The sequence below is a fragment of the Dendrobates tinctorius genome, unplaced genomic scaffold (genome assembly GCF_039654945.1).
Source record: "Dendrobates tinctorius isolate UK_male_01 unplaced genomic scaffold, ASM3965494v1 ptg000410l, whole genome shotgun sequence".
In the NCBI taxonomy this organism is placed as follows: Eukaryota; Metazoa; Chordata; class Amphibia; order Anura; family Dendrobatidae; genus Dendrobates; species Dendrobates tinctorius.
Window position 1 is genome coordinate 1,309,939 of NW_027362074.1, and position 25,665 is coordinate 1,335,603.

The window sequence follows — 25,665 nt, forward strand, 5'->3', positions numbered from 1 at the left end:
ATAGAAGTGACAGGTAACATTTACCAGTGAGGAGCACCCGGAGCGGTATAGAAGTGATAGGTAACATTCACCAGTGGGAAGCACCCGGAGCGGTACAGTAGTGATAGGGAAGATTCACCAGTGGGGAGCACCCGGAGCGGTATAGAAGTGACAGGTAACATTCACCAGTGAGGAGCACCCGGAGCGGTATAGAAGTGATAGGTAACATTCACCAGTGGGGAGCACCCGGAGCGGTACAGTAGTGATAGGTAAGATTCACCAGTGGGGAGCACCAGGAGCGGTATATAAGTGATAGGTAACATTCACCAGTGAGGAGCACCAGGAGAGCTATAGAAATGATAGGTAACATTCACCAGTGGGGAGCACCAGGAGAGCTATAGAAGTGATAGGTAACATTCACCAGTGGGGAGCACCAGGAGCGGTATAGAAGTGATAGGTAACATTCACCAGTGGGGAGCACCAGGAGCGGTATAGAAGTGATAGGTAGCATTCACCAGTGGGGAGCACCAGGAGCGGTATAGTAGTGATAGGTAACATTCACCAGTGAGGAGCACCAGGAGCGGTATAGAAGTGATAGGTAACATTCACCAGTGAGGAGCACCAGGAGAGGTATAGAAGTGATAGGTAACATTCACCAGTGAGGAGCACCAGGAGAGGTATAGAAGTGATAGGTAACATTCACCAGTGAGGAGCACCAGGAGAGGTATAGAAGTGATAGGTAACATTCACCAGTGAGGAGCACCAGGAGAGGTATAGAAGTGATAGGTAACATTCACCAGTGAGGAGCACCAGGAGAGGTATAGAAGTGATAGGTAACATTCACCAGTGAGGAGCACCAGGAGAGGTATAGAAGTGATAGGTAACATTCACCAGTGAGGAGCACCAGGAGCGGTATAGAAGTGATAGGTAACATTCACGAGTGAGGAGCACCAGGAGAGGTATAGAAGTGATAGGTAACATTCACCAGTGAGGAGCACCAGGAGAGGTATAGAAGTGATAGGTAACATTCACCAGTGAGGAGCACCAGGAGAGGTATAGAAGTGATAGGTAACATTCACCAGTGAGGAGCACCCGGAGAGGTATAGAAGTGATAGGTAACATTCACCAGTGAGGAGCACCAGGAGAGGTATAGAAGTGATAGGTAACATTCACCAGTGAGGAGCACCAGGAGAGGTATAGAAGTGATAGGTAACATTCACCAGTGAGGAGCACCAGGAGCGGTATAGAAGTGATAGGTAACATTCACCAGTGAGGAGCACCAGGAGAGGTATAGAAGTGATAGGTAACATTCACCAGTGAGGAGCACCAGGAGAGGTATAGAAGTGATAGGTAACATTCACCAGTGAGGAGCACCAGGAGAGGTATAGAAGTGATAGGTAACATTCACCAGTGGGGAGCACCAGGAGCGGTATAGAAGTGATAGGTAACATTCACCAGTGGGGAGCACCCGGAGCGGTATAGAAGTGATAGGTAACATTCACCAGTGAGGAGCACCAGGAGCGGTATAGAAGTGATAGGTAGCATTCACCAGTGGGGAGCACCCGGAGCGGTATAGAAGTGATAGGTAACATTCACCAGTGAGGAGCACCAGGAGCGGTATAGAAGTGATAGGTAACATTCACCAGTGAGGAGCACCAGGAGCGGTATAGAAGTGATAGGTAACATTCACCAGTGAGGAGCACCAGGAGAGGTATACAAGTGATAGGTAACATTCACCAGTGAGGAGCACCAGGAGAGGTATAGAAGTGATAGGTAACATTCACCAGTGAGGAGCACCAGGAGAGGTATAGAAGTGATAGGTAACATTCACCAGTGAGGAGCACCCGGAGCGGTATAGAAGTGATAGGTAACATTCACCAGTGGGGAGCACCAGGAGAGCTATAGAAGTGATAGGTAACATTCACCAGTGAGGAGCACCAGGAGAGGTATAGAAGTGATAGGTAACATTCACCAGTGAAGAGCACCAGGAGAGGTATAGAAGTGATAGGTAACATTCACCAGTGGGGAGCACCCGGAGCGGTATAGAAGTGATAGGTAACATTCACCAGTGAGGAGCACCAGGAGAGGTATACAAGTGATAGGTAACATTCACCAGTGAGGAGCACCAGGAGAGGTATAGAAGTGATAGGTAACATTCACCAGTGGGGAGCACCAGGAGCGGTATAGAAGTGATAGGTAACATTCACCAGTGAGGAGCACCAGGAGCGGTATAGAAGTGATAGGTAACATTCACCAGTGAGGAGCACCAGGAGAGGTATAGAAGTGATAGGTAACATTCACCAGTGGGGAGCACCCGGAGCGGTATAGAAGTGATAGGTAACATTCACCAGTGAGGAGCACCAGGAGAGGTATAGAAGTGATAGGTAACATTCACCAGTGAGGAGCACCAGGAGAGGTATATAAGTGATAGGTAACATTCACCAGTGAGGAGCACCAGGAGAGGTATAGAAGTGATAGGTAACATTCACCAGTGGGGAACACCAGGAGAGCTATAGAAGTGATAGGTAACATTCACCAGTGAGGAGCACCCGGAGCGGTATAGAAGTGATAGGTAACATTCACCAGTGGGGAGCACCAGGAGAGGTATAGTAGTGATAGGTAACATTCACCAGTGGGGAGCACCCAGAGCGGTACAGTAGTGATAGGTAACATTCACCAGTGAGGAGCACCAGGAGCGGTATAGTAGTGATAGGTAACATTCACCAGTGAGGAGCACCCGGAGCGGTATAGAAGTGATAGGTAACATTCACCAGTGAGGAGCACCCGGAGCGGTATAGAAGTGATAGGTAACATTCACCAGTGAGGAGTACCAGGAGCGGTATAGTAGTGATAGGTAACATTCACCAGTGGGGAGCACCAGGAGAGTTATAGAAGTGATAGGTAACATTCACCAGTGAGGAGCACCAGGAGCGGTATAGTAGTGATAGGTAACATTCACCAGTGGGGAGCACCAGGAGAGTTATAGAAGTGATAGGTAACATTCACCAGTGAGGAACACCAGGAGCGGTATAGTAGTGATAGGTAACATTCACCAGTGGGGAGCACCAGGAGAGTTATAGAAGTGATAGGTAACATTCACCAGTGGGGAGCACCCGGAGCGGTATAGAAGTGATAGGTAACATTCACCAGTGAGGAGCACCAGGAGAGGTATAGAAGTGATAGGTAACATTCACCAGTGGGGAGCACCCGGAGCGGTATAGAAGTGATAGGTAACATTCACCAGTGAGGAGCAAAAGGAGCGGTATAGAAGTGATAGGTAACATTCACCAGTGGGGAGCACCAGGAGCGGTATAGAAGTGATAGGTAACATTCACCAGTGAGGAGCACCAGGAGCGGTATAGTAGTGATAGGTAACATTCACCAGTGAGGAGCACCAGGAGAGGTATAGAAGTGATAGATAACATTCACCAGTGGGGAGCACCAGGAGAGTTATAGAAGTGATAGGTAACATTCACCAGTGGGGAGCACCCGGAGCGGTACAGTAGTGATAGGTAACATTCACCAGTGAGGAGCACCAGGAGCGGTATAGTAGTGATAGGTAACATTCACCAGTGGGGAGCACCAGGAGAGGTATAGAAGTGATAGGTAACATTCACCAGTGAGGAGCACCAGGAGCGGTATAGTAGTGATAGGTAACATTCACCAGTGGGGAGCACCAGGAGAGGTATAGAAGTGATAGGTAACATTCACCAGTGGGGAGCACCAGGAGAGTTATAGAAGTGATAGGTAACATTCACCAGTGGGGAGCACCCGGAGCGGTATAGAAGTGATAGGTAACATTCACCAGTGAGGAGCACCAGGAGAGTTATAGAAGTGATAGGTAACATTCACCAGTGAGGAGCACCAGGAGCGGTATAGTAGTGATAGGTAACATTCACCAGTGGGGAGCACCAGGAGAGGTATAGAAGTGATAGGTAACATTCACCAGTGAGGAGCACCAGGAGCGGTATAGAAGTGATAGGTAACATTCACCAGTGAGGAGCACCAGGAGAGATATAGAAGTGATAGGTAACATTCACCAGTGGGGAGCACCAGGAGAGCTATAGAAGTGATAGGTAGCATTCACCAGTGGGGAGCTCCAGGAGCGGTATTGAAGTGATAGGTAACATTCACCAGTGGGGAGCACCAGGAGAGGTATAGAAGTGATAGGTAACATTCACCAGTGGGGAGCACCCGGAGAGGTATAGAAGTGATAGGTAACATTCACCAGTGAGGAGCACCAGGAGAGGTATAGAAGTGATAGGTAACATTCACCAGTGAGGAGCACCAGGAGAGCTATAGAAGTGATAGGTAACATTCACCAGTGGGGAGCACCAGGAGAGGTATAGAAGTGATAGGTAACATTCACCAGTGAGGAGCACCAGGAGCGGTATAGAAGTGATAGGTAACATTCACCAGTGAGGAGCACCAGGAGAGGTATAGAAGTGATAGGTAACATTCACCAGTGGGGAGCACCAGGAGCGATATAGAAGTGATAGGTAACATTCACCAGTGAGGAGCACCAGGAGAGGTATAGAAGTGATAGGTAACATTCACCAGTGAGGAGCACCAGGAGAGGTATAGAAGTGATAGGTAACATTCACCAGTGAGGAGCACCAGGAGAGCTATAGAAGTGATAGGATAACATTCACCAGTGGGGAGCACCAGGAGAGGTATAGAAGTGATAGGTAACATTCACCAGTGAGGAGCACCAGGAGCGGTATAGAAGTGATAGGTAACATTCACCAGTGGGGAGCACCAGGAGAGGTATAGAAGTGATAGGTAACATTCACCAGTGGGGAGCACCCGGAGCGGTACAGTAGTGATAGGTAACATTCACCAGTGAGGAGCACCAGGAGCGGTATAGTAGTGATAGGTAACATTCACCAGTGAGGAACACCAGGAGAGCTATAGAAGTGATAGGTAACATTCACCAGTGGGGAGCACCCGGAGCGGTACAGTAGTGATAGGTAACATTCACCAGTGAGGAGCACCAGGAGAGGTATAGAAGTGATAGGTAACATTCACCAGTGGGGAGCACCAGGAGAGGTATAGAAGTGATAGGTAACATTCACCAGTGAGGAGCACCAGGAGCGGTATAGAAGTGATAGGTAACATTCACCAGTGAGGAGCACCAGGAGAGGTATAGAAGTGATAGGTAACATTCACCAGTGGGGAGCACCAGGAGAGTTATAGAAGTGATAGGTAACATTCACCAGTGAGGAGCACCAGGAGCGGTACAGTAGTGATAGGTAACATTCACCAGTGAGGAGCACCAGGAGCGGTATAGTAGTGATAGGTAACATTCACCAGTGAGGAACACCAGGAGAGCTATAGAAGTGATAGGTAACATTCACCAGTGGGGAGCACCCGGAGCGGTACAGTAGTGATAGGTAACATTCACCAGTGAGGAGCACCAGGAGAGGTATAGAAGTGATAGGTAACATTCACCAGTGGGGAGCACCCGGAGCGGTACAGTAGTGATAGGTAACATTCACCAGTGAGGAGCACCAGGAGCGGTATAGTAGTGATAGGTAACATTCACCAGTGAGGAACACCAGGAGAGCTATAGAAGTGATAGGTAACATTCATCAGTGGGGAGCACCCGGAGCGGTACAGTAGTGATAGGTAACATTCACCAGTGAGGAGCACCAGGAGCGGTATAGAAGTGATAGGTAACATTCACCAGTGAGGAGCACCAGGAGCGGTATAGTAGTGATAGGTAACATTCACCAGTGGGGAGCACCAGGAGAGTTATAGAAGTGATAGGTAACATTCACCAGTGAGGAGCACCAGGAGAGCTATAGAAGTGATAGGTAACATTCACCAGTGGGGAGCACCAGGAGAGCTATAGAAGTGATAGGTAACATTCACCAGTGGGGAGCACCAGGAGAGGTATAGAAGTGAGAGGTAACATTCACCAGTGAGGAGCACCAGGAGCGGTATAGAAGTGATAGGTAACATTCACCAGTGGGGAGCACCAGGAGAGTTATAGAAGTGATAGGTAACATTCACCAGTGAGGAGCACCAGGAGAGCTATAGAAGTGATAGGTAACATTCACCAGTGGGGAGCACCAGGAGAGCTATAGAAGTGATAGGTAACATTCACCAGTGGGGAGCACCAGGAGAGGTATAGAAGTGATAGTTAACATTCACCAGTGAGGAGCACCAGGAGAGGTATAGAAGTGATAGGTAACATTCACCAGTGACGAGCACCAGGAGAGCTATAGAAGTGATAGGTAACATTCACCAGTGGGGAGCACCCGGAGCGGTATAGAAGTGATAGGTAACATTCACCAGTGAGGAGCACCAGGAGAGCTATAGAAGTGATAGCTAACATTCACCAGTGGGGAGCACCCGGAGCGGTATAGAAGTGATAGGTAACATTCACCAGTGAGGAGCACCTGGAGAGCTATAGAAGTGATAGCTAACATTCACCAGTGGGGAGCACCCGGAGCGGTATAGAAGTGATAGGTAACATTCACCAGTGAGGAGCACCAGGAGAGCTATAGAAGTGATAGCTAACATTCACCAGTGGGGAGCACCAGGAGAGTTATAGAAGTGATAGGTAACATTCACCAGTGGGGAGCACCCGGAGCGGTATAGAAGTGATAGGTAGCATTCACCAGTGGGGAGCACCCGGAGCGGTACAGTAGTGATAGGTAACATTCACCAGTGAGGAGCACCAGGAGAGCTATAGAAGTGATAGGTAACATTCACCAGTGGGGAGCACCCGGAGCGGTATAGAAGTGATAGGTAACATTCACCAGTGAGGAGCACCAGGTGAGGTATAGAAGTGATAGGTAACATTCACCAGTGGGGAGCACCAGGAGAGTTATAGAAGTGATAGGTAACATTCACCAGTAGGGAGCACCAGGAGCATTATAGAAGTGATAGGTAACATTCACCAGTGGGGGGCATCAGGAACATTATAGAATGATAGGTAACAATTACCAGTGGGGAGCCTGTTATGATTGAGTCACCGTAGGAGGCAAAAACAGAAATGCTAGCTAAGTCCAGAAAACCAGAGAAGTTGGCAGCTATCGGATTGCAGACCCCTGAACCTATCAACACAACTAGCAGTAGCCGTGGGGGGTTCCTACGATGCCCTAGGCCCCTCGATCACAGCCAGAGAATTAAATAGGCTTAAAGAAAGAAAGGGGAAATCTAAACTGCCCCAGAGCAGACCCCAAAGCAATAGGCAGCCCCCAACATATAATGACGGTGAAGCAAGATGAAAATACTAACACAGACAGAAAGATAGACTGAGCAAAGAGGGGCCCAAGCTAACTAGATAGAAAATGACAGGAAGGCTGCTGTCTGCAATCCGTGAAAAACCCTATGAAAATAAGAGCCAACAGACTGACAGTGAAAAAGGCCCTGAAGAAGCTAGGCTTCAAAAAAGCTATGTCAGTACTCAGGAATATACTGAAGACAGAGCTACAGGCAAAAGGAGATTCAGCTCACCCCAGCAGGGAATGGCAGAATACTGAACAGCAAGGAAAACAAAAAACAAAACAAAAAAGCTAACAGGCAAAACAGAAAACTTAGCTTTAGGGGAGCAGGAATCAGACTGGTGCCCTAGAAGTCCACAGAGAAATCACCCGCAGGGCAGAAGGGCGTCGGCAGCCTTATAACCAGTCCGTGACTCCACTCAGCCAGTCATCCTCATTAGACTCAGGTGCCTGATAATCAGGCTCACTACCTTCCTTTACCAGCATAGGGAGTTCACCAGACCCCAGTGACGAAGGGGAAAATGAACTCACAACAGTACCTCCCCCTTGAGGAGGGGTCACCGAACCCTCAACCATGCCACCAGGGCGATCAGGGTGAGCCCGATGAAATGCACGCACCAATCTTTTGGCATGAATATCAGAGGCAGAGACCCAGGAATTATCCTCCTGACCATAACCCTTCCACGTAACCAAATACTGGAGTCTCCGTCTAGCCAGACGGGATTCCAGTATTTTCTCTACCTCATATTCCATGTTACCTTCAACCAATACAGGGTCTGGAGGTGCCACCCCAGGATCAACTGGTTCAACAAACCTCTTCAACAAGGACTTATGGAACACATTATGGATTTTAAATGTGACAGGAAGAGCCAAACGAAAAGAGACCGGATTAATAATCCCCAAAATCTTGTAAGGTCCAATAAATCTAGGCTTAAACTTAGGAGAAGCCACCTTCATAGCAATATTTTTTGATGATAACCACACCATATCACCAATCTTAAACTGGGGACCAATGGTCCTATGTCGATTAGAAAACTGCTGGGCCTTTTCCTGGGAGAGAGATAACTTATCCACCACTTGGTCCCAGATCTGGAGCATTCTCTCCACCACAGTGTCAACACCTGGGCAGGCAGAAGGCTCCACCTGCCCTGAAGAAAATCGAGGATGAAACCCAAAGTTACAAAATAAAGGTGACATCAAAGTGGCAGAACTAGCTCTATTATTTAAAGCAAATTCGGCCAAGGGCAAAAATGAAACCCAATCATCCTGATCAGCGGAAATAAAACATCTCAAATACGACTCCAAGGTCTGGTTTGTTCTCTCTGTCTGCCCATTGGTCTGAGGGTGAAAAGCAGAGGAGAAGGACAACTGAATTCCCATCTTGGAACAGAAAGTCCTCCAAAATCTAGACACAAACTGAACTCCTCTGTCAGATACAATGTTCTCAGGAATCCCGTGTAAGCGAACCACCTGTTGCAAAAACAGGGGCACCAACTCAGAGGAAGATGGCAACTTTGGGAGTGGTACAAGATGAACCATCTTAGAGAACCTATCACAAATCACCCAAATAACAGTCATTCTTTGAGAGACCGGCATATCAGAGATGAAATCCATTGAAATATGGGTCCATGGCCTCCTGGGGACCGGCAAAGGCATCAACAACCCACTAGAGCGAGAACAAGATTTAAACCGGGAGCAAGTCCCACAGGACTGCACAAAATTCCTGACATCATGAGACAAGGTGGGCCACCAAAAAGAGCGACTCACCAGATCTCTAGTACCAAAAATACCTGGATGACCAGCCAATGCAGAGCAATGAACTTCAGACATCACTCTCTTCTTCCACTGGTCAGGAACATACAACTTTCCAATGGGACAACGCTCAGGTTTGTCCTCCTGGAACTCTTGCAGAGCAAGTCTCAAATCGGGCGAGATGGCAGAAAGAACTAACCCTTCGCCTAAGATGGTAGCAGGCTTGGTCACCACAGGAGAATCAGCAAAGAAACTCCTAGAGAGGGCGTCTGCCTTGACATTCTTAGTTCCAGGAAGAAAAGAGACCACAAAATCAAAACGTGTAAAAAACAAGGCCCACCTAGCCTGTCTAGGGTTCAAGCGTTTAGCCGACTCTAGGTAAATCAAATTATTGTGGTCAGTGAGGACCACGACTTGATGCTTAGCTCCCTCCAACCAATGTCTCCACTCCTCAAATGCCCATTTCATGGCCAACAGTTCCCGATTCCCCACATCATAGTTACGTTCAGATGGAGAGAACTTTCGGGAAAAGAAAGCACAGGGATTCATTTTAGATGTTACAGGATCCTTTTGGGACAAAACAGCTCCTGCACCAATCTCAGAAGCATCCACCTCTACCTGGAACGGGAGTGAGACATCAGGTTGCCGCAAAACCGGGGCGGAGGTAAATCTTCGCTTCAGCTCCTGAAAGGAAGCAACAGCCTCAGGAGACCAATTCAACACATCAGCACCCTTCTTAGTCAGATCAGTCAATGGCTTGGCAATACTAGAAAATTTTGCTATAAATTTCCGATAAAAATTAGCAAAACCCAAAAACTTCTGGAGGGCCTTCAAAGAAGTGGGCTGAACCCAATCATAAATGGCCTGTACCTTGGCCGGGTCCATTTCAATAGTTGACGGAGACAAAATAAATCCCAAAAATGAAATCCTCTGTACTCCAAAAAGGCATTTCGATCCTTTGACATACAGGGAATTCTCCCTCAAGACCCGGAACACAGTCCGAATATGTTCCACATGAGAATCCCAATCCTTGGAGAAGATCAAAATATCATCCAGATAGATAATCAAAAATTTATCGACAAAGTCTCGGAAAATATCGTTCATGAAGCACTGGAAGACAGAAAGGGCATTAGTGAGCCCAAAAGGCATCACCAGGTACTCAAAACGTCCCTCTGGAGTATTAAACGCCGTCTTCCATTCATCCCCATGCTTAATGCGAATAAGATTATATGCCCCCCTGAGGTCAAGCTTGGTAAACCAGCAAGCACCTCTAACTCTAGAGAATAGATCCGAAATCAGGGGTAACGGATACTGATATTTAACAGTAATTTTATTGAGGGCACGATAATCAATACAAGGCCTTAAAGAACCATCCTTTTTGGCCACAAAAAAAAAAAAACGGTACCTAAGGGTGAAGAGGATGGTCTAATATGACCCTTCTCCAATGCCTCCTTAATATAGGACCGCATAGCCTCGTGCTCGGGTACAGATAAATTGAAGAGCCGACCCTTGGGAAATTTACACCCCGGGCTTAGTTCAATTGCACAGTCATAACTCCTATGAGGAGGCAGAGACGCAGACTCATTCTCACTAAATACATCATAAAAGTCCGCCAAATAGTCAGGAACATCATGCGACTGAGGAGAGGTGGAAAAGACCGGAGCCTCACTAAAGGCACACCGACAACCCCAACTCACCACAGACACAGATTTCCAATCCAAAACTGGATTATGAATTTGCAACCAGGGAAACCCCAGAACAACGGCATCATGCAGACCATGCAATACCAAAAATCTGCAATTTTCTTGATGGTCTGGGGCGACCCGCATGACCACCTGGGTCCAAAACTGCGGTTTATTTTTAGCCAAAGGAGTAGCATCAATCCCCCTCAAAGGGATAGGCGTCTGCAGAGGTGTCATCAGAAATCCACAACGTTTAGCAAAATCCAAGTCCATTAGATTTAGCGCTGCTCCCGAATCCACAAAAGCCTTGGCGGAAAATGTGGACAGGGAGCAGATCAGAGTAATTGCCAGAAGAAACTTAGGTTGAACACCACCAACAGAAAACGTGTGTTCAAAGCGTTTCTCTCGTTTAGGACAAACAGAAATAATATGCGAGGCATCTCCACAGTAAAAACACAGCTTATTACGCCTTCTCAACTCCTGACATTGCGCCTTAGACAAAACTCTATCACATTGCATAGGTTCAGACGTCTGTTCAACCGGTGGCAACACCTCTCGTGCAATCCTGCGTTCACGTAAACCCAGATCAACCTGAATGGCTAATGACATAGAATCGTCCAGACCAGAGGGAACAGGAAATCCCACCATAGTATCTTTTACGGCTTCTGACAAACCCTTCCGAAAGAGAGCAGCCAAGGCATTATCATTCCAGGTAGTAAGGACCGCCCACTTTCGGAACTTTTGACAGTACAACTCTGCAGAATCTCGACCCTGGTTCAATGCCAACAGGGTCTTTTCAGCCTGATCAATAGCATTAGGTTCGTCATACAACAACCCCAAAGCTTGAAATAATGCGTTCACATTAGTCAGAATAGGATCATCTGGTTTCAAAGAAAACGCCCAATCCTGGGGATCGCCACGCAGCAAAGAGATGACAATTTTAACCTGCTGCGCGGAGCTCCCTGACGAGTTAGGCTTCAAGGCAAAAAATAATTTACAATTATTTTTGAAACTCAAAAATTTAGATCGATCCCCAAAAAATACATCAGGTGTAGGGATCTTTGGTTCAACAGCATGCGAACGAGCAAGGTAGGCGGAAATTCCCCGCACCTCCGCAGCGAGCTGCTCCACACGATCAGACAATTGCTTTATCTCCATTGAGAGAGAAAAAAAAAATTCCCCCTACGGCCTCAGAGATATAGAGGAAAGAATATACACACACCCTTTTTTTTTAAACACAATTCTTTCCTGCTATTGAGTACCCTAGGATCTGCGGTATGGCGGGTGATTCTGTTATGATTGAGTCACCGTAGGAGGCAAAAACAGAAATTCTAGCTAAGTCCAGAAAACCAGAGAAGTTGGCAGCTATCGGATTGCAGACCCCTGAACCTATCAACACAACTAGCAGTAGCAGTGGGGGGTTCCTACGATGCCCTAGACCCCTTGATCACAGCCGGAGAATTAAATAGGCCTAAAGAAAGAAAGGGGAAATCTAAACTGCCCCAGAGCAGACCCCAAAGCAATAGGCAGCCCCCAACATATAATGACGGTGAAGCAAGATAAAAATATTAACACAGACAGAAAGATAGACTGAGCAAAGAGGGGCCCAAGCTAACTAGATAGAAAAGGACAGGAAGGCTGCTGTCTGCAATCCGTGAAAAACCCTATGAAAATAAGAGCCAACAGACTGACAGTGAAAAAGACCCTGAAGACGCTAGGCTTCAAAAAAGCTATGTCAGTACTCAGGAATATACTGAAAACAGAGCTACAGGCAAAAGGAGATTCAGCTCACCCCAGCAGGGAATGGCAGAATACTGAAAAGCAAGGAAAACAAAAAACAAAACAAAAAAGCTAACAGGCAAAACAGAAAACTTAGCTTTAGGGGAGCAGGAATCAGACTGGTGTCCTAGAAGTCCACAGAGAAATCACCCGCAGGGCAAAAGGGCGTCGGCAGCCTTATATCCAGTCCATGACTTCACTCAGCCAGTCATCCTCATTAGACTCAGGTGCCTGATAATCAGGCTCACTACCTTCCTTTACCAGAATAGGGAGTTCACCAGACCCCAGTGACGAAGGGGAAAATGAACTCACAACAGGAGCCCCAGGAGCATTATAGAGGTAGGTAACATTCACCAGTGGGGAGCGCCAGGACCGGTATAGAAGTGATAGGTAACATTCACCAGTGGGGAGCACCAGGAGCATTATAGAAGCGATCGGCGACACTCACCAGTGGCCTGACTAGGACAGACAGTAAGCTCTTCAGCCATGACGGACAGCTGTAGGTGGTGACCTGGGTCCTCAGGTTTTCATCCACTCGGTCCCCTTTGCTAGGAATAAAGCAGCACTGCTCATTTCACTGCCTTTCACATACAGACCATCCACTTCAGTATCTGAAATACGTACAAGTTTTCCAGGAAAGTTGAGCCTCCATCAGCCAGTAGTCCCCTCATGGCTAGACCAAACAGGGACGATTCCACCCGTGGTGGCTTGAACGGCACCAGCTGCAAAAGAAAAAACAGATAGCAGAGAAGATGTGGCCCCTCACCGATCACAGAGAATCAAATTGTGTCACAGAACCAGTGACTACAAACCTTGTGTCCAGCCTTCTCCAGGAGGGCCTTAGTCTGCAGAACAGCACGTTTCATAGATGGCGTTGCCATGGTGGAGCCGTCTGTCTCATAGTATCCGATGCACAGAGGCCGAGCACTGAAGAAAACCTGAAGAAAACAAGTGTCCTGCACTTTCTGACCTCTGCCTGCGGTCACCGAATTGGAATATTTATTGAGCGTGAGCAAGTATGAAAGTGTGCGGAGGGTAGGGGGAGTATTATGGAACGTGGACAGATTGGGGTCTGTACGGGGACTATTAGGGAAAGTGGACGGCTTAGCGTAATTAGGGAGAGCATTAGGGAATGTGGACAGATTGGGCTCTGTACGGGCAGTATTAGGGAACGTGGACAGATTAGCGTCATTAAGGAGAGGATTAGTGAACGTGCACAGATTGGGGTCTGCACGGGGAGTATTAGGAAACGTGGACAGATTAGCGTCATTAGGGAGAGTATTAGGGAACATGGACAGATTGGGGTCTGTACGGAGAGAATTAGCGAACGTGGACAGATTAGCGTCAGTAGAGAAAGTATTAGGGAACATGGACAGATTTCAGTCAGTAGGGGGAGTATTAGGGAACGTGGACAGATTGGGGTCAGTAGGGGGAGTATTAGGGAATATGGACAGATTCTCATCCCCTTTATCAACACGTCATATCTATGACTGATATAAAGTAAGTCTCTTATTTTAATCCCTTTTATTTGCCAACTGTTGTACATACTGTATATTGTTTCCTTTTCTAATATCTTTGTATTTCTGTAAACACTGCCTATATTTTTCTGGAGTAAACTTAAAAATTTACTAGCTTCGTTTTCCTTGCTCTATGATCTAACCAACTTGTACTCTGTGCCCAAATCACGCTATCGTTTGGGTTGGTTCCTGACCCGATGTAGTCTTTGATATCAAACCAGGAACTGGTGGCAGCAAAGTGTCCTGGTGGTATTGGGAAACCCTGGCAGTGATGGATCAGAGGTTTATGTGTGTATTTCCTGCCTGAGACTCGAGATATACACACCGCCCTCACTGCAGAGTGCCCGATAGCCAGTACGTGACAAGGCAGCCTCTTTGGCGACTACTTATCCTAGGTGCAGTTCCATGACTGAGCTGAGGGGGGCGCCAGAGAGCTGCAAGTTCCTAACGGGAAGTGAAAGGGTAAACACAACTTGTACGGATTTATATATCACCCGACCATATATATAATATATTAATCCCTGGCAACTAGGGGGGGGCAACTAAATCCCCCCAAATCCCTGACATATTGGTGGCAGCAGTGGGATAATCCTAGAGCATTAGTGATCTGGTTTGAGGAATCATTCCTCTCACTAAAAACTTGCACGGTTCTTGCAAGGACCCTGCGCAAAAAGTTTTGGAGAATGAACTCAGTGTTCAACAGTTCTGAGACAATACTGTGTGTGTAACAGTTACCCCCTCCCCTTCTCTTCATTTTTCTGTCCTATCTTTTATTTGACAATGATGGCTATGCTGGGAGAGGCCTGGTATAAGCAGCAGAAAAAGGACTCTCTTATTGCCATTTGCATGATGAAGCAAATTGACTCCACGGGCAAAACCAAGGCCCAACTGGTTGCTGCACTGACGCAATGTGCCGCAGAGCCAGTCCGTCACCAGAGCCCTGGTGATCCAAAAGCCAGCTCCAGTACAGGTGGTGCTGCAGCTCCAATCTGTGAATGCCAGCCCCACTGGCAACCAGGCTAGCGTGGGCCACTATCTGCAACTGGCTCTACAACACTGCCCCGCAGATGATCATGAGAGACGTCTGCAGCTGATCCAGCAATACCACGAGAGCAGAGGAAGAGGCCCAGTGAGAGGCCGAGAGGGAAGAGAGACAGTAAAAGCTGGAGTTAGCCAGAAATCAGGGGCAGAGGTCTCCCCAGCCCATCAGTGAGTCCAGCAACCCTCAGTTCCTTAAACCCTGGCCAGAGCATTTTCCTGTGATGGAGAAAGATGGGGAGCTGGACATTTTTCTGTGGGGATTTGAAAAAAACCTGCAGACAGTACCAGCTGCCTGAGGACCAATGGGCCTGGTATTTAACCCTAGCGCTCAAAGCAAAAGCTCTGGAGGTGTTTTCTTCTCTCCCTCGAGACAAAGATGGAGACTATGAGGCCATTAAGCAAGCTCTGATGAAGAAGGACTAACTGACTCCTGAGGTTTACTGTAAAAAGTTCCGGAACCTCCAACGTGACCCACGCGACAGTTAGTGATGTGGTGCATGGACTAAGAACCCATTTTGACCAGTGGGTCCAAGGACTGTCAGTGGACACCTTTGAGCAGTTGAAGGGCTTAATGATAAAAGACCAGTTCCTACATCTTTGTCCGGCCGAGGTGCGACAGTTAGTGATAGACTGGGAGCCAAAAGATGCAGACAAAGCAGCGCAGATCGCCAACACCTACGAGGCGAACCATAAACCGGAGATGCAGAAGCCGGTCACCGCCAACTGGAAAGGGGATAAGCCATCAACCAACCCCAGTACCCCTACCAGCCGACCCACCGGAAGCCTTGTCCCCTTTGCCAACGCCAGGCCTACAACCAATCCCCACAAGTATTATTTCTGCAGTCGGACTGGACATCTCAGCGCTACTTGTCCGGAGAAGCAGAAGAGCCCCACAGCCAAGTCCTCAGGGCCTAATGCAGCAGTTCTTTTGGTGGATGGGGTGGTAGGGAGGGCCTGTGAAAATTTACAGCACGTCACCTTGGGGAACAAGGTCGCTATAGGTCTCAAGGACACCGGGACCGAAAGAACCCTTATCTGTCCCGAACTGGTGGCCCTTGAAGAGATTATTCCAGGGAAAACCCCGACTGTCACCAGGATTGGGGGCGTCCGCTGTCCCTTGCCGATGGCCCAGGTTTTTATAGATTGGGGTGCCTGGAGAGGGGTGAAGGAAGTGGGGGGTATCCAAAAACTTGCCCACCGACGTTTTGTTGCGAACTGATTTGGGGAGGATGTTTGCGTATTATGTCCCTGACACCCCTGCCCGATCTGACACTGAGGGTAATGCTAATGATAATGATGTGAATATGCATGCTTTACCTGATAATGTTTTACCTGACAGTGATTTACCTGATAGTGACTTACCTGATAATGATTATGTATCTGAAGGTACAGGAGTACTCAGCCACATCACACTGCGGGGTGGTATGGCTGAGGAACCCCTAACAGGAGCAAGTGACAGTGCTAAGGAAGTTAAGGAGATGTACGGGAACAATGAGGAAGATGATGCCATGCAACTGACCAGTGCCATACAGGAAGGTGTCCTGGTCGAAGGTAACTGTCCCATATATAGCACTGCTTCTGAGTTAATGAGAGAGGATGGGGAGGTAGTGCCCATAGCCGAGCAGGCTGATGGGACTGTGGTAATCCCCGGGGAGCCGGCCTATATAGTTGCTGTCACCCACAGTCAGAGTGCCCAGAATGCAGGTAACACCCTTCCTTCTGGACCCTCCTCAGTCAGAGCGATGACTGAAACAGAGATGGACCAGAGCTGGTTTCAGAGGGTCCCCGTGAGGAAGGGACCTTAACGTCATTTCTGGCGGCCTCGAGCCAGGAGTTCCAGGCTGCTCTGCACTGAGATTCTAGTCTGGAGACCTTGAGAAACGTCTCCAAGAAGCCAACCTCCGAGACTGATAAGGAGAGGGTATTCTGGGAACAAGAGAGGTTGTATCGGGAGAAGGTTCCCGGAAAATTCCAGCAGGAGTGGTTGAGGGAAAGACAGCCGGTTGTACCCTACCAGTATAGGGGTGAGTTGCTATGGATTGCCCATGAGGCACCACTCGCTAGACACTTGGGGATCAGCATAACTAAGGCCCGGCTGTCTCAACACTTCTATTGGCCCAAATTGAGGACAGATGTAACAAACTACTGCTGCTCCTGTATCACATGTCAAATAGTGGGGAAGTCAGGGTTTGTTCCCAAGACTCCCCTGATCTCTTTGTCAGTGATAGAGGAGCCTTTCCAGAGGATTGCTGTGGACATTGTGGGACCACCGGCCATCCCCAGCATCTTTGGAAAGCGTTACATCTTTACTGTGGTAGACTATGCTACCCGGTACCCTGTGGCAGTGACTCTGTCCTCAACTAGAGCAGATAAGGTGACGAATGCCCTGCTGGCCATCTTCTCATGAGTAGGATTACCCAGGGAGATGCTTTCTGACCATGAGACTCAATTCATGTCTCGCCTAGTGCAGGTTCTCTGTAAGAAAATGTATGTGAAGCGTCTGGTGTCGAGCGTGTATCACCCATAAAGCAATGGTTTGTGTGAGTGCTTCAACGGTACCTTCAAACAGATGCTAAAAATGCTGTTTGAGACCCAGGGATGAGAATGGGAGTGGTACCTCCCTCACCTGCTATTTGCTTACCGAGAGGTTCCGCAAGCTTCAACGAGGTTTTCCCACTCTGAGCTCCTGTACGGCAGGCGAGTCCTGGGATCCCTTGGGTTGGTATGGGAATCCTGGGAAGAAGAGTCGATTCCTTCATAAGTGTCCATCGTGGATTATGTCATGTACTTATGTGACAAGATGCAGACCTTGACGCGGTTGGGAAGGCCCATACGTCATACACCAACAGCTCAACCCGGTCACCTATGTGGTCACTCTTGACCACGCTCGAGGGAGGCTCAAAGCCTTCCACGTCAATATGATGAAGGCTCATCAGGAACGTGGAGCCTGCATCCTACTGGTCTGCAACCTGCTCAAGGATGGGGAGTAAGACTCCCTCCTGGAAATGCTGGCCCAAGCTAAGGCCGGCGGGTCCATAGAGGACGTGGAGGTAAGCACCTTGCTATCCGCACATCAGCGGCCGCAGCTGCGAACCACGCTGGAATCCTTCTGGGCCGTGTTTACCAACAGACCTGTAAGGATTGAGGTAGCAAACCACAAGGTGGACACCGGGAATTATGCCCCAATCCAGCGGACATCTTATCGGATGTCTGACAAGGTGCAGCATGTCATGCGCCAGGAAATCAATGAAATGTTACAGTTGGTGGTGATTAGGCTGTCCAAGAGTGCGTGGGCCTCACCTGTAGTCCTGGTGCCAAAGAAGGATCGGACCACTTAGTTCTGTGTGGACTACAGGGGGCTCAACGTAATAGCCTCCCATGCGCACCCAATGCCACGTATCGAGTAGCTGCTTGAGCGGTTAGCTGGCGCCCACTATCTATCCATTATGGATTTGAGCCGAGGATATTAATACGGAATTTAGATTGTGAGCCCCATCGGGGACAGAGCCAATAATGTCTGTAAAGTGCTGTGGAATTAATGGCACTATATAAATGAGTAAAAATAAATAAATAAAATAAATATTGTCAGATTGCCCTGAGCCCCAAGGCACAGGAGAAGTCCGCCTTTATCACCTCCATTGGACTGTACGAGTCCACGGTCATGCCATTTGGTATGAAGAATGCCCCTGCCACATTCCAGCGGATGGTCAACCACCTGCTACAGGGACTGGAGAGGTGCGCGGTGGCATACCTGGATGACATTGCTGTCTTCAGTTCCACCTGGGAGGATCACCTTGAGCATGTCTAGGAGGTGCTCGGGAGCATTCACCAAGCACGCTTGACCATTAAGCCTGGAAAGTGCCAGATGGACATGAGCGATGTCCACTACCTTGGGCACCAGGTAGGCAGGGGTACTATGAGGCCAGAACCTGGGAAAGTGGACGGTATCGTGTCTTGGCCCACACCCAGCACCAAGAAGCAGGTGACATCCTTCTTGGGCACTGCAGGGTACTATAGGCGCTTTGTACAAAACTATAGAAGCCTTGCAAAGCCCTTGACGACCTCACCAAGATAAAGCTACCCCATACAGTCGATTAGACAAACGATTGTGAGGTGGCCTTTAGGGCTTTGAAAACAGCCCTGAGCAACTCTCCTGTGCTAAGGGCAGTCAACAGCAGTCGTCCATTCTTAGTACAGACCTACACCAGCGAGTTTTGCTTCGGTGCTGAGCTCAGCCAGGTCGCCTCGGGGAACCAAGAGCACCCCGTGTTATACCTGAGCCGGAAACTCCTGCCGAGGGAAGTGGCCCATTCCACCAGAATAGAGACAGTGCCTGGCCATGGTTTGGGCCCTGCAACGTTTGCAGCCCTACCTGCATGGGTGCACCTTCACCATCGTGACCGACCACAACACCCTGAGTTGGCTGCACACCGTGTCTGGTATCAACAGAAGGTTGATACGCTGGAGCCTCCAGCAGTACAACTTTACCATTAATTTCGTAATAGAAAAGATAATACCCCTGTCGTCACTCTGTGAACTTCCCAGCCTGAATTATGGAGAGTAGAAATTTTTAATAACTGTTTGAAAAGGGGCGTACAACCCCTAGCTCAGCCCAGCAAGTGAGGTCAGCAAGAGAAAGGCATAAAGCTGAGACGCTCATTTGGGGGAGGTTGTCAGATGCCTGGAGAATCAGCTACACCAAGCTGTGCTGACGGACCCTTTGCTCTGGGAAGATTCTCCTCCCCTTTATCAACACGTCATATCTATGAATGATATAAAGTAAGTGCGGGCAGTATGGTGGCTCAGTGGTTAGCTCTGTAGCCTTGCAGCGCTGGAGTCCTGGGTTCAAATCCCACCAAGGACAACATCTGCAAGGAGTTTGTATGTTCTCCCCATGTTTGCATGGGCTTCCTCCGGTGTGTGCCAACTGTAAAGCGCTGCGGAATATGTTAGCGCTATATAAAAAAAAAACAAAAAAAGAAAGTCTCTTATTTTAATCCCTTTTATTTGCCAACTGTTGTACATACTGTATTTTGTCTCCCTTTGTAATATATTTGTATTTCTGTAAACACTGCCTATATTTTTCTGAAGTAAACATAAAAATTTACTAGCTTCGTTTTCTTTGCTCTATGATCGAACCGATGTACTCTGTGCCCAAAACACGCTACCGTTTGTGTTGGTTCCTGACCCAATATAGTCTACAACAGTGTCAAACTAGGAACTGGTGGCAGCAAAGTGTCCTGGTGGTATTGGGAAACCCTGGCAGTGACGGATCAGAGGTATATGTGTGTATTTCCTGCCTGAGACTGGAGATATACACACCGCCCTCACTGCAGAGTGCCCGATAGCCAGTACGCGACAAGGCAGCCTCGCCGGCGACTACTTATCCTAGGTGCAGTTCCCTGACTAACCAGAGGGCAAGGGGGGCACCCGAGAGCTGCACGTTCCTAACCGGAACTGTAAGGGTAAACACATTTATATATCACCCGACAATATATATAATATACAAATCCCTGACAACTGGGGGGGCAACTAAACCCCCCAAATTCCTGACAGGATTGCGGTCAGATTAGGGTCATAAGGGGGCGTATTAGGGAACGTAGACAGATTAGGGTCAGTATGGGCATATTAGGGAAAGTGGACAGATTAGAGTAAGTATGGGGAGCATTAGGGAACGTGGACAGATTAGAGTAAGTATGGGGAGCATTAGGGAACGTGGACAGATTAGAGTAAGTATGGGGAGCATTAGGGAACGTGGACAGATTAGAGTAAGTATGGGGAGCATTAGGGAACGTGGACAGATTAGAGTAAGTATGGGGAGCATTAGGGAACGTGGACAGATTATTTTCAGTAGCGAGAGTGTTAGGGAACATGGACAGATTAGGGTCAGTCCAGGAAGTATTAGAGAATGTGGACTCATTAGGTTCAGTAGGGGTAGTGTTAGGGAACGTGGACAGATTGGGGTCAGGTTGAGGGAATGTGGATTTATTAGGATCAGTAAGGGAATTTTCAGGAACTGATGGGTTGTGTCTCCGATTCTTACATTTGCCCTATAATAGGCCAACTTTTAAGCCTTATTGAAGCTTCTGCATGAAATTATGAGAAAGCGATGCCCGGAGAGAACTCGACAGATCTGACGTGACTTCTCCAGGCCTTCACAGAAGGACGTCGGTGTATAATTTATTCTTCCAGGCAGAATGAGACATTTGTGAGCTCTTTCAGGGGGCAAAACCTTGTGCAGGGTTCACTTATACTGAATTCTTCTCTGTGTATATTGGAACATCTGGACCATATGTGTGGGGAAATACGAGTTAGGGGTCAGTCAACTTTGGGGATTGGGGGTATACTTCAAACACTAATATTTAAATATAAATTAGAAATGTTCTGAGATAGGGACTGGCGCTGCAGTCGCGGTACCGGATTGGAGACTGTCCGGAGCCACATGCGTTGGAGCGCGGGGTATGGACGGGGTCAGGAGTGGTCGCTCCGAGTCATATACAAGATATGGGGGTTTTCTGTGGCATGAGTGGGGGGACGTCTGAGGTAATGTTGGTGGCCATGTTACATGGATCATCCCCGCTGTACATTCGCTTTGTATGTGTCGTCTTCTTCATCGGGAGAAGCCATCACAATACGAGGTGAAGATACCAAACAGAGGTTGGAGCAGTCAGCTGGAGGGCGACCATGTGACACACCAGGGGGAGACATTTACTGGGTACACCACAGCATATTACAAGTCGACATATCATGCCAACAGCTATGTTGCCAAACAATCTATGAAAACAATGCTGGCAATAGTAGTTCCACCACAAGCCAATTTCCAAAAGTAACGCACCAGCAAGAGATCGTACCTCATCATTGAAGGGGATTGGAGGCACGGTAGGATCCAACCGGAACATGTCATCACACAGAACAGCTCTCATGGTGGTCACCAGACTATCAACGTCTCGCGATATCGGCCCAATCATTGCCATAACTGACATAAAGAAGACAAAGCAACTCACCTCTCTCAATTGCACCTGGAATGGGGCCAGGGGACCCCAGGACTACTTACTATGTAATAGGTCTTTGAAATCAACACTAAGGGGATCTGACAGTATACAGAGATACATGATAAGATCCTGTCTGCAGCCACCACTAGGGGGAGCTTCCTGTATACAGAGATACATGATAAGATCCTGTCTGCAGTCACCACTAGGGGGAGCTCCCTGTATACAGAGATACATGATAAGATCCTGTCTGCAGTCACCACTAGGGAGAGCTCTCTGTATACAGAGATACATGATAAGATTCTGTCTGCAGTCACCACTAGGGGGAGCTCCATGTATACAGAGATACATGATAAGATTCTGTCTGCAGTCACCACTAGGGGGAGCTCCATGTATACAGAGATACATGATAAGATCCTGTCTGCAGCCACCACTAGGGGGAGCTCTCTGAATACAGAGATACATGATAAGATCCTGTCTGCAGCCACCACTAGGGGGAGCTTCCTGTATACAGAGATACATGATAAGATCCTGTCTGCAGTCACCACTAGGGACAGCTCTCTGTATACAGAGATACATGATAAGATTCTGTCTGCAGTCACCACTAGGGGGAGCTCCATGTATACAGAGATACATGATAAGATCCTGTCTGCAGCCACCACTAGGGGGAGCTCTCTGTATAGAGATACATGATAAGATCCTGTCTGCAGCCACCACTAGGGGGAGCTTCCTGTATACAGAGATACATGATAAGATCCTGTCTGCAGTCACCACTAGGGGGAGCTCCCTGTATACAGAGATACATGATAAGATCCTGTCTGCAGTCACCACTAGGGAGAGCTCTCTGTATACAGAGATACATGATAAGATTCTGTCTGCAGTCACCACTAGGGGGAGCTCCATGTATACAGAGATACATGATAAGATCCTGTCTGCAGCCACCACTAGGGGGAGCTCTCTGTATACAGAGAGGCATGATAAGATCCTGTCTGCAGTCACCACTAGGGGGAGCTCCCTGTATACAGAGATACATGATAAGATCCTGTCTGCAGCCACTACTAGGGGGAGCTCTCTGTATACAGAGATACATGATAAGATCCTGTCTGCAGTCACCACTAGGGGGAGCTCCCTGTATATAGAGATACATGATAAGATCCTGTGTGCAGCCACCACTAGGGAGAGCTCTCTGTATACAGAGATACATGATAAGATTCTGTCTGCAGTCAACACTAGGGGGAGCTCCATGTATACAGAGATACATGATAAGATCCTGTCTGCAGTCACCACTAGGGGGAGCTCCCTGTATACAGAGGTACATGATAAGATCCTGTCTGCAGTCGCCACTAGGGAGAGCTCTCTGTATACAGAGATACATGATAATATTCTGTCTGCAGTCACCACTAGGGGGAGCTCCATGTATACAGAGATACATGATAAGATCCTGTCTGCAGCCACCACTAGGGGGAGCTCTCTGTATACAAAGATGCATGATAAGATCCTGTCTGCAGTCACCACTAGGGGGAGCTCCCTGTATACAGAGATACATGATAAGATCCTGTGTGCAGCCACCACTAGGGGGAGCTCCCTGTACAGAGATACATGATAAGATCCTGTCTGCAGCCACCACTAGGGGGAGCTCCCTGTATACAGAGATACATGATAAAATCCTGTCTGCAACCACCACTAGGGGAGCTCTATGTATACAGAGATACATGATAAGATCCTGTCTGCAGTCACCACTAGAGGGAGCTCCCTGTAAACAGAGATACATGATAAGATCCTGTCTGCAGTCACCACTAGGGAGAGCTCCCTGTATACAGAGATACATGATAGGAACCTGTCTGCAGCCACCACTAGGGGGAGCTACGTGTATACAGAGATACATGATAAGATCCTGTCTGCAGCCACCACTAGGGGGAGCTCTATGTATACAGAGATACATGATAAGATCCTGTCTGCAGCCACCACTAGGGGGAGCTCCCTGTATACAGAGATACATGATAAGATCCTGTCTGCAGTCACCACTAGGGGGAGCTCCCTGTAAACAGATATACATGATAAGATCCTGTCTGCAGTCACCACTAGGGAGAGCTCCCTGTATACAGAGATACATGATAGGAACCTGTCTGCAGCCACCACTAGGGGGAGCTCCGTGTATACAGAGATACATGATAAGATCCTGTCTGCAGCCACCACTAGGGGAGCTCTATGTATACAGAGATACATGATAAGATCCTGTCTGCAGCCACCACTAGGGGGAGCTCCCTGTATACAGAGATACATGATAAGATCCTGTCTGCAGCCACCACTAATGGGAGCTCCCTGTATACAGAGATATGTTGTGACTTGTGAGCAAATCTGTTCATTCACCTTTTGTGTCCGAGGATCTCCCTCTTCTGGTGAAGGAAGGTAGTGAGGCTGATTTGGATGAAAGAAACCAAACACTTGATCAGGTGGATTGTGACTGGGCAACGGGAACTTCAGACTGGATATAAGGCAGACGACGCCCTTCTGAGTGGCTGGTGATTTCTCTGCTGGATTCTTGGAGACCAGTCTGATTCCTGCTTCCCAAAGATAAGTTTTTGCTCTGCTATTGAACTTATTAGTTTTGGTTTTGTTTACCTTGTTTTTTGAGTTCAGCCATCCACGGCCGGGGGTGTGCTGGACTCTTTTTCCTTGATCAGTGTTCTCTTTTGCTCTGCTTTCAGAATATTCTGAGTGCTGATATAGGGTTTGAAGTCTAGTGACTTCAGGGTCCTTTTTGCATATCAGTTGTGTTGGTAATATTTTTAGCAAGGTTTTCTCGGATTGCAGACAGCAGCTTTTCTATCCTGTCCTTTTTAGTTAGCTTGGGCCCCATTGTTTGCTCAACCTATCTTTCTATCTGTGTTAGTGTTTTCATCTTGCTTCACCGTCATTATATGTTGGGGGCTGCCTATTGCTTTGGGGTCTGCTCTGGGGCAGTCAGTTTTTCCCTTTTCTCTCTTTAGGCTTATTTAGATCTCCAGCTGTGACGAGGTGTCTAGGATCACTGTAGGAACACTCCACAGCTACTGCTAGTTGTGTGATAGGATTAGGGGTCTGCAATCCGCTAGTTTCCAACCTCTCTGATTTTCTGGGCTGAGCTTGCGTTTTGTTTTTTCCTCCTAGGTGACTCAATCATAACAGAATCACCAGCCATACCGCAGATTCTAGGGTACTCAAAAGCAGGAAGGAATTGTTAAAAAAAAAAGTGTCAGAATATTTTTTTCTTTTTGTGTATATTTTTTCCTCTTTTTCTCTGAGGCCGTAGGAGGAATATTTTTTTCTCTGATGGAGTTTAAGCAATTGTCTGATCGTGTGGAGCAGCTTGCTGCTGAAGTGCGAGGAATTTCCGCCTATCTCGCTCATTCACACGCTGCTGAACCAAAAATCCCCACTCCTGATGTGTTTTTTGTGGATCGGTCTAAATTTGTGAATTTTAAGAATAATTGTAAATTATTTCTGGCTTTGAAGCCTAACTCATCAGGGAGCTCTGTGCAGCAGGTTAAAATTGTCATCTCCTTGCTGCGCGGCGATCCCCAGGATTGGTCGTTTTCTTTAGTACCAGATGATCCTATTCTAACTACTGTGGACGCATTTTTTCAGGCCTTGGGGTTGTTGTATGGTGAACCTAATGCTATTGATCAGGCTGAAAAGACCATGTTTGCAC

At 47.9% G+C, this 25,665-nt stretch overlaps 1 protein-coding gene across 2 annotated transcripts in view; it reads right to left on the minus strand.

Moving 5' to 3' along the window:
• LOC141076467 (fatty-acid amide hydrolase 1-like) overlaps window positions 1–25,665 on the minus strand; it is a 213,455-nt gene that overhangs the window by 55,253 nt on the left and 132,537 nt on the right. Inside the window, exons 7-10 of one of the 2 annotated variants that reach the window (XM_073563938.1) lie at window positions 21,837–21,961; window positions 13,240–13,365; window positions 13,052–13,149; window positions 12,876–12,975 (exon numbers count right to left, since the gene is read on the minus strand). In XM_073563938.1, coding sequence (XP_073420039.1) covers window positions 12,876–12,975; window positions 13,052–13,149; window positions 13,240–13,365; window positions 21,837–21,961 — 449 coding nt within the window. The remainder of the gene's footprint in view (window positions 1–12,875; window positions 12,976–13,051; window positions 13,150–13,239; window positions 13,366–21,836; window positions 21,962–25,665) is intronic. The other variant, XM_073563939.1, reaches the window with a different exon arrangement.